The 9750-nt window shown below is 43.9% G+C and overlaps 2 protein-coding genes and 1 pseudogene across 2 annotated transcripts; 2 read left to right on the forward strand and 1 right to left on the reverse strand.

Annotated features, from left to right (window-relative positions):
- Positions 1 to 2468: 2468 nt before the first annotated feature.
- On the forward strand, positions 2469 to 2870 carry LOC139882053 (uncharacterized). Its single transcript, XM_071866430.1, has one exon. It carries the CDS (start codon positions 2469 to 2471, stop codon positions 2868 to 2870), a length of 402 nt encoding a protein of 133 aa, XP_071722531.1.
- A 1944-nt stretch (positions 2871 to 4814) lies between these two features.
- Positions 4815 to 5390, forward strand: LOC139882054 (uncharacterized). The gene has a single exon (XM_071866431.1). The coding sequence runs from the start codon at positions 4815 to 4817 to the stop codon at positions 5388 to 5390; it is 576 nt and encodes a 191-aa protein (XP_071722532.1).
- A 1142-nt stretch (positions 5391 to 6532) lies between these two features.
- LOC139882055 (organic cation/carnitine transporter 4-like) lies at positions 6533 to 7524 on the reverse strand (annotated as a pseudogene).
- Positions 7525 to 9750: the final 2226 nt, after the last annotated feature.

Here is a 9750-nt window from a genome sequence, read left to right on the forward strand (position 1 = left end):
ATGCTACTGTGACCGGACGTGACCCTTCAATTCTTTTACGAAAGATGGAAAATCCTAAGATCAAGAATAGTCATTTAAGTCTACATTAATCAAGTTTAGTTTAAAGTAAGAGAATTGAGTTCCTTCATACACTTGTACTCTCCCCAGATTCCATTCCAGCCATTGTAGCATACGGAGGCTGACAGGTAAAACGCTAGTATTCCTCCCCGAGTGGCAAAAAACACAAGGACTGCCAATGGGAAGCTGCCTCCTAAAACCACCACGGAAGGCTCCAAAATTGCACCCATTTGTGCCGCCTGAACTACACAGCCAAGAAACCAATGCGAATCTTAATTTCGAAGGTTGCGACCGATTCTCTTCTTCGCCTCTGCCCTCTCGCGGAATGGCGAGTCCTTCTCTACCAGCTGGGTAGTCTTCCCCATCTTCAAGATAAGATTTGTCTTCTTTGTTGTCAAACCCTAACTTTCCCCTCAAATCTCAACCCCATCGAAACCCTAATGCCCATCCTATCTTCATCCAGTCGGCTGGAATAGTCGACATCTCCTATGTCCAAATCTGCTTTAAAATACCCAGATCCCATTCACCGACTGAACAATAACCCCATCGAAGCCCTAATGTCCATCCCATCTTCCTGGGAAAGTAGATAATCCCTCAAGTTGTCTTCCCCCGTCGTATTTGTTAGCCATTCCCCATCCTCATTAAGTGGTTCGGAGCTCCCTTCAATCAGATCCTGGTGATAAGAGATGGCAGGCCAGCTTGAGGAAGAAAGGTGTTTAGCAGCCTTGTGCAGAAGCTTAGGTGAGTTATGGTCTGAGAATGATATTTTCGATATAAAAAGCGATATCTCAGAAGAAAAATTGATTGAATGCCGGAAAACAATGTTTGGGAAGTTGTACTCTAGACCAAATGTGAATTTTACAGCTTTCGTGAATACTATGACATGAGTGTGGAGAGTCGACAAGGTTACTTGTACTCAACTCGGACTAGGATATTTCTCTTTTGCTTTCCATTCAAAAGAAGAAAAACAGAGGGTTTTAGATATTGGACCATGATGCTTCTCCAGTAATTTACTAGTACTACAACAATGTGACCCTGATACTCCTGAGATTTGTTATGAATTTACCCATTTTGCATTTTTGGTCCATCTCTATGGCCTACCGTTTGGGAGAGTTACTAATGAAGTCATCAGGGACATAGCCTCTAAATTGGGGGAAGTCATAGATGTGAAATTAGAAGCAAAAGGCAATAATCATTACAAAATTGTCAAAGCAAAGGGGATGCTGAATTTGGAAAATCCTTTAAAGATGGGAGTTCTTGTGAATTTGGAGAGGAAGAAATTATGGGTAGAGTTTAAATATGAGCGACTACCACATTATTGTTATTCGTGTGGAAAAATAGGGCATTATGCTACTGTTTGTAAGGAAATTCCTTATGAAAAGTCAGGGTTGCCAGAAGACTTACTGGGAAGATTTAGGAATTGGCCCCGAGTGAATGTGTATGAACTTAGCCCTATGGGAAAATCTTCTATGGCAAACAAGAGCCAATCCTAGAAGAAACAAAGAGTATGCCAGAGACTCCTATGCATTCTGTTTCAGAGAATGATAACCAGCAGCAGGATTAGAATTTAAATATTATTTGGGGACAAAAAAATGCTGAACAAATAACTCAAAAGGAAATTAGTTCATCCACATAGCAATTAGCATTACAACTCATGGGAGATAAAAGCCCACAAAAGAGAGGGAGCTGCTGTATCGATGAAGAATCTGTTATAGTTCTTTACGAAGAACAACAAAAGGAAGCATAAGTCAACATGCTAGAGGTTGTAACAGGGGAGGAAGGGCTGATCAAGCACAAATCTAAAGGCACCAAGCACCTAACAACCAAAAAAGGCAAGCGTTTTTGTCCATATGGTGCGCAAAGCTCGAAAACACCGGATTTAGATAGTACACAGCTGGTAGAAACCCCAATTGAGATGGTGGAGAAGTCATGTCAGTGGGCTTTGGTAGCTAGCCCTAATAAGCCACCAAAAAAGTCATGAAACTACTAAGTTGGAATTGTCAGGGATTGGGCACACCCCTGACAATTCAGGCTTTACGAGTCTTAGTGACTCAAGAAAGGCCCAATATTATATTTTTAATGGAGACAAAGAATCGGGAGCAAAATGTGCATCAGCTAAGGAGGAGGTTGAAATTTCAGAACTGTTTCGTAGTGAACCCAGAAGGAATTGCAGGTAGCTTGGCTGTTTTTTGGGATGATTAGGTAGTGCTATCAATCGACTCATTCTCAAACAATTACATAAGTGTTCTTTGTCAAGTAATGGAAACCATACAGCAAATGCAAGTCACCTTCATACATGCTCCTTATGTTTTTCAAGAAAGAGTACAACTATGGGAGGATATTCATAGAGCAAGTAGAAACTACCGCCTACCTTGGCTTTGCTTGGGGGACTTTAACGAAGTATTGTATCAATGGGAAAAGTGGGCAGAAAACGAGCGGAAAACTACCGGTTAACGGCTTTCAGGGACTTTCTCGGCAAGTGCTCCTTAATGGATTTGGAATCCAAGGGCTGTGCTTTTACCTGGACAAATAACCGAACAGGAGATCAATTCGTCAAAGAGAGACTAGATAAGGGTTTATGTAATCTAGATTGGCGAATAACTTATCCTAATGCTGAAAGCATAGCACTACCAGCTATAGGGTTCGATCACAGCCCTATTGTAATATCTTTACACTCGCGAAAAGACAAGAAAATGAGGGTTTTTCGGTATGAAGCATTCTGGGCAGAAGATGAGGAAAGTATGCTATTAGTAAAAAAAAAGGTATGGGCTGAAGGGGAATCTCAAGGGCTGAATATAGTACAAAAGCTGTAGATGGTGGCTAAACAGTTGGCAAAGTGGAGTAAAAACAGATTCCATAATGCAAAACAAAGAATTGATGAGCTGAAAATGAATTGCAACGGCTGACAAATGGAAATGATGTACATAAAGAAAGTGAGACAGTGAAGAGGATAAATCATGAAATTGAAAAGTTTTGGCGGCAAGAGGAAATGTTTTGGGGGATGCGCTTAAGAATCAACTAGTTAAAATGGAAAGACAGAAATACAAAGTTTTTTCATGCAACAACTATTCCGAGAAGAAATAGAAACAGAATTACATTACTAAAGAATGCAGCCGATGAATGGGTGAAAGAAGATCAGCCTTTGGAGGAGATGACAGAAACCTTTTTCAAAAACCTATACTTGTCAATGGGGGCTCGCAATTTTCAGCCTGTCATTCAACAAATACCAACCTTAGTAGATGAAATAATGAACCAGCGGTTGGTAAAATCTGTCACACTAGAGGAGAGTACTGAGGCAATGCAACAATTAGGAGCTAACAAGGCTCCAAGACCGGATGGGCTTAATAAGCTGTTTTACCGAAATCATTGGTCAGATCTAAGTCAGTGAATTTTCAGCGAAGTGCATAATTTTTTTGAGACAGGATACTTAAACCCCGACATGAACAGAACCCAAATCACCCTCAATCCCAAAGTCCTAAACCCTGAAAAGCTTAAACGATTCCGTCCCATCAGCCTGTGCAATTTTATATACAAAATCATCTCTAAAGTAATGACAAATAGATTAAAACCCTTACTACCAAGCCTCATTGCCGAAGAACAAAGTGCCTTTGTGGGGGGACGACAAATTCAAGACAATATCTTGATTGTACAGGAGGTGTTACATAAGTTGCGAACTCGGGAGAGGAAGAGTAAGTTCCAAGCTATCCTAAAGCTTGATATGCAAAAAGCATATGACCAAATCGAATGGGACTTCTTACAAGCATGCTTGACTAAGATGGGATTTTGTGATCAGTGGGTCCAATGGGTGATACAATGCGTGTCCACGGTATCTTCAGCATAAACTTCAATGGCGATCCTCTACCTTTTTTCAAGCCCACCAGAGGAATTCGACAAGGTGACCCACTTTCCCCATATTTATTTATTTTAGTGGCCAACGTTCTATCCCTCCTAATGAAACAAGCAGTTATGAATGGCACTCTAAGAGGAATTAAGCTAAACAGCTGTTGCCCTACATTATCACACCTGCTCTTTGCGGATGACTCAATATTTTTCCTTCATGGCACTGTTTTGGAATGTCAAAATTTGGCAGCTATCCTACATCAATATTGTTTCGCCATAGGACAGGCCACTAATCTGAACAAATCAGGAATCCATTTCAGCAAGAGCTGTCCCACAAATCTGAGAAGAAATATGGCTGAAGTGCTAAGAGTCTTAGAAATAGAGAAAACAGGGAAGTATTTAGGGATTCCCTCAGATTGGGGAGGCTAAAAAAAAAGATATATTTGCATAGATTCTTGCAAGAGTAAGCATGAAGTTGGAGAGTTGGAAAGATAACTTGCTGTCCAAAACAGGGAAGGAAATATTGATTAAATCAGTAGTGCAGGCTATTCCTCAATATTTAATGTCCATTTTCAAACTCCTTGTGTCGATTTGCAAAGCTATTGAAAAGAAAATTGCAAATTTTTGGTGGTGAAATGGAAACAAAGCTGCTGGAATTCATTGGAAAAAAATGGGAACATTTAAAATTAAGAAGGGAGGAAGGAGGGCTCGACTTTAAAGACCTCCTAGCTTTCAACAAGGCGATGTTAGGCAAGCAAGCTTGGCGCACTTCTCAGTAACCTTCTTCACTTCTAAGTCAATTAATGAAGGGCCTTTACTACCCATAAGGCGACTTTTGGAAAGCTGGAAAAGGATCTAGACCGTCTTGAGGATGGCAAAGCATTGTCTTGGGGAGAGACTCAATAGCTCCTCAAGTTATGTGGGCCGTTGGCAATGGACATACTATATCGATTAAGGAAGATAAATGGTTAAAAAGTGGAATTATTGGTGGGCCAGTGATAAGAAATGAGCCAGAGAAAGTGGGGGCTTTAATAGAACAAAGGGATGTGAAATGGAATGAGGAAATGTTACGGTCATTGTTCGATGGCCACAGAGTTAAGGAAATCCTTGCTACCCCCATAGGGTTACCTTCTACAACAGATAAAATGGTATGGTTGAGCAACAAATCAGGGCCCTATTCGGTGAAAAGCGAATATATATACAACAGAAATCAAACAGCTAACCCAATAACCACAACAACATCTTTCTCGCATCAAACAAAGCCAGACCTTTGGAAATTCATCTGGAAATCTAACAATCTACCGAGAGTTAAACAGTTTCTCTGGAATGCTTGCCAGATTGCAATACCTATAGTGGAAAACTTGCATAGGAGGAGAATTGTACCTGATCCACTATGCCTAATCTGTAAAAAAGAAGCTGAAACCATTGAACATGCTCTATTGCTCTGTCCTTGGACTGTCAAGTTATGGCAAGCGAGTCCCCTGCACATCTAGATTTCCAGACGTGGGTTAACACGAATTGATGAATGGCTATACTCGAAAAAAGAAGACCCAAGCAGTGACTAAGATTTCAACCTAATTGCCACGGCTATGTGGTGCATTTGGAAAGATCGGAACTGGTTTGTTTTCGAACATCATCCCCTGTCTCCGCATCAGACCCTGTCCAAAGCAATAGCTCTTAATGAGAACTACACACGAGCTGTAACAGTAAGAAAACAATAGCAAAAAATACTAATACTCACACGCAGCGATGGAAACCACCGCCACTGAACGCTCTGAGCATCAATATAGACGCTTCATTTGTTGGGGATGGAGTCGAAATACCAGATCTAGAGGAGAGGAGGGAAGTGGCCGGGAACAGAACAACACCAACTCTCGAGGAAGATAGAGCTGTGGCCGAGAACAGGGGTGTTGTAGACACTCCCTTTGTCGGGGATGAAGACGAAGCACTAGATCCGGAGGAGGCCAGACCAGCGACTGAGGAAGACAGTGAAGTGGCTTTGAACAGGGCCTCCGAAAGCGCAGCAGATCTGGAGGAGACCAGAGATGTGGTCCGAAATCGAACAACCCCAGCTCTCGAGGAAGATATCGAAGTGGCCGAGAATAGGAATGTCTTTGGCGCCTCCGATGTCAAGAATGAAAGTGAATCACCAGATATGGAGGAGCATGGAGAAACGGAGACCAGACCTAACCGAACAACACCAGATCTTGGGGAAAACAGAGGAGGGACCGAGAACAGGAGCGCCATCGCCTGCATCTGCCGTGATTCTCGGGGCTGTCTGGTGGACGATTTTTCAAAGACTATAGCAGCCTCCTTGGCTGAACAAGCGGAGGCCATAGCTCTCATGGAAACCCTAGATTTCCTCTCCAACAGATCGAACAAAACTCTCCAAGTACACTCTGACTGCTTGTTGCTCGTGCAAGCAGTTCAGGAAGTGACAAAACTGAACTGGGAAGTTGCAGGGCTGGTGGACTGATCTTAGAGAAAATGAAAAGCTTTTCGGGCCTGTCTTTGGCCCACTGTAGCAAAGACGCCAATAGGCCCGCCGACTGGATTGCACGAGCCCAAAGAGAGCACTACCTCCCCCGAAACTAGGTAATCAACCCCCGATAGCCTTAATCGATTTACTAAGTGCTCATGTTTTTGATGTAATTGCTCCAAACTTTTCTAAGTAAATGAATAGAAAGCGCATTTTGACCAAAAAAAAAAGAACTACACAGCCAAGAGCTGCATTCCTCACCGTGGTTGGAAACAACGCTGACATGTGGATGAAGAGCAAATTTTACATGCTAGCCATGCCAACAATCCCAAGAATTCCACACACCAGCCTCACTACTTTCCTTATCATGCTTAACTTCATCAAGCTTCCAATAAGGCAGAAGAATCCGCTGAACCACTCTGTTCTAATCGCCGACGCCTTCCTCCCGAATTTATCAAGCAAGACTGCTGGCATCTCGTTGAGGAACTCATTAAGGTAAAAGTTGAGGTGGAGATTGATGACGATTAGGCTAATGCCGTTGTACGCGACTGAACACAGGAAGTTGATTGCCGTGGACCGGAATAGGCAAATCAGAGTGATGGGCGACTTCACCATATCAATGAGAGATCCTCTTTTCACATCCCTTGTGTCCATCTGATATTTGCAGGATCGATTATTTGAGTTTTCATTCACTTCCTCATCAAATGCCAGAATAACTGTTGGGGAGGTGTTTCTTGTTGGCTTTGGCGATAGCCAGCATAAGCTTCATGGCATCGTCAATCTTCTCCTGGACGAGATACCATCGTGGGGACTCTGAGATGAAAGGGACGACCCCCACAAGGAAGAAAATGGAGGGAATGGAGGAAGCAACGTAGAGACCCTGCTGCGAGCGGAACACAAAAGTGATGCTGGACAGGATGTCGCACGAGAAGAAGTAGAAAGTGGACATTCTTGCCGCCCCACACTTCTTTGGGCCGGCTGAACCTGGTAATGACGAAGAGGAGGCAATAGGTCCAGTAATCCGCAGAGGGGGCAGTCAAGTAACTGAAGATGGCATTCAAGATAGAAACCACCGTGAGAGAGCCTTTTCTTCCCAGGGACGAGTCCGAGAGACTGCCGCTTGTTCCAGCTCTTGCAACATACGGCATTAGAAGTAGGGGTAAGCGGTTCTTGGTTCCGGTTCGGTTCCGTCTGGAACCTGGAACCTACCCTCGGGTACAGGTTCCTCAATTTTTGGAACCTGGAACCTACCCGTCAGAACCGAGAACCTGGAACCTACCCTGTCACAGGTTCCGGGGTCGGTTCCAGGTTCCAACAGGTTTTTTTTTTTTTTTTTCATTTTCGTAGTGGGTGCGAATATCCGGAAGCCAAAATAATTCAATAGTTGGCCCTCCATTTTCAGTACCTGCCAATACACATCAATGTGAATCTTTTACATCCAAATAGACAACTAATTTCATAGTTTTCTAGAGAAAACATTGTCTAATGTATAATTTGGTGATTCCTTATCATTAATGTGTTTCATAATAATAACTACAGGCATGTTGTATGAGCATAGGCTCTTGGCATTTCGCTCTTGACCAGTGAGCTGTCTTCGCAATTTACATATTACTCGGGGAAGAGAACGTGAGCCCTCAACTGCTCCTTTCTTTTTTGGATCTGACACAGGAAAGCAGAGAATCAAAGGAAATTGAGAACAAAATGACGTTAACAAAATCACAAACACAAAGAACTAATTACACAAAAATGCTTTGAAGGGCTTTTCAATTCGCATTCGAGTGTACTGATTTGCCGGTGGCCACGACGACCATGCTGAAAAACTAAGTAAAGAATTAGTTCACGAGATTGAGACCAGTTCATAGCACCATCAATCATTCGTGTAGAGTCGCATATTGGTCTCAAGCAACATACCATATGGAAGCATCTCCAGCTAGTTCTGCCTATACGGTATATTGTGGGAGAAGCAATTGCATGGACTCTTGTAAATCCACTTCATTTTGCAGTTAGCACATCACAAATAATTGCAGTCACAGAATATCAAAACATGATACTTTATATCTTCAAGTTATCTCGTATACTACTCAAGATGAACCATAGCTCTATTTCATCAAATCAAAATCGAACATAAGCGAAGATAACAGGGGAAAATAATCTTTCTTCATTCTCTGGTATAGTAGCCAAACAAGCGATAAAAGTTCACCGTTATCGCTATCACCTTGCAGCCTTTGATCCAGCTAACAGAATGATCCAGCACAGTATCACGTTAGCTCACAGATCCAAAAATAGAGAGCTTCTCTTTTACCTCATTTAGCTCGTCTCTTAATTCCTCTATGCGAATCTGGCAATCCACGACGAATCCGTTAGTAGCTTCCTTAAAATCCTTCATTTCGCCGGTCTGCGCTCGGTAGAATCTGTCCTTCTCCTTCTCCGCCTGCTCAAGCTCCTCCACCTCGCACTTCAACTCCCTAAAATCAAGCATAAATAAGCCATAACATGCGACCAAAATCTTATGATGACAAGTCTATGCTTCACCTCAGTCGCTGGACATTGTTGTCGTACTCGGCATCGAGAGCGGCAATCTTAGATTCGAGAGCCGAGATCTTCAAGCTCTGCGAAGCCAGGCTCCACTCGAGCCTCAAGCACCTCTCTTCCATCGACCTGATGGCTGTGCGCTTCGACTCCAGGACCAGCGATTTGGCGGCTTGCAGCTCTCTCTCTTCGCCTGCAAAAATTTCCAGCACCTCTCATCCGCTACCGATCCAAACCGATCGCCTCGCGAAGAAAAGTTCGAGAGATCGCGTCGCGGTGGAGTAGACCTGGAGGAGAGAGAGGCGATGGTTCCTGGTCCGGTCCAGCTGTTCCAGGCCACTCGCCGAACGCCGCGGAGAGCGACATTTCAATACGGACCGGAAGCTAATCTCAGGCGGCGGCGGCAAGAGCTGGTGACGGTGGCTTGGGGACGGCGGTGGTGGCTCACGACGGCGAGGGGCGGCGCGGATGGCGCGACAGCTCGTCGGGCTCAATGGCGAGACGGCTTGTCGGACGAGCGGTGGGTGGTGGTGGTTCGGTGGCCAAGAGGTGGTGGTGAGTAGGGCGTGGGGCGGCGGTGTGGTGGTGGATGAAGCAGTAGCCAGCAAGAGGAGGAGGAAGAAGAAAAAGAAAAAGAAGAAGAAGGGGTAGGGTTTCGGCCGAGAGGAGGAGGAAAGAGAAGAGAGAAAGAGAAGAAAAGAAAAAAGTTGAGGGGGCAGGAAGTGACGTGACGAGGGAAAAGGGGAGAAAAGAAAGAGAGAGAGAGAAAAGAAAGGGAAAGGGGGGGGGAGAATCCGCAGAGGGGGGGAATCTTGCGGGGGTGACGTTAGGGTTTTTTTTATTTA

Source organism: Rutidosis leptorrhynchoides, unplaced genomic scaffold (assembly GCF_046630445.1).
Source record: "Rutidosis leptorrhynchoides isolate AG116_Rl617_1_P2 unplaced genomic scaffold, CSIRO_AGI_Rlap_v1 contig222, whole genome shotgun sequence".
Lineage (NCBI taxonomy): Eukaryota > Viridiplantae > Streptophyta > Magnoliopsida > Asterales > Asteraceae > Rutidosis > Rutidosis leptorrhynchoides.

Bases quoted from the DNA above. Each gene is read 5' to 3' on its own strand.
- LOC139882053 (XM_071866430.1), top strand. From the start codon at position 2,469: ATGGGAAAAGTGGGCAGAAAACGAGCGGAAAACTACCGGTTAACGGCT.
- LOC139882054 (XM_071866431.1), top strand. From the start codon at position 4,815: ATGTGGGCCGTTGGCAATGGACATACTATATCGATTAAGGAAGATAAA.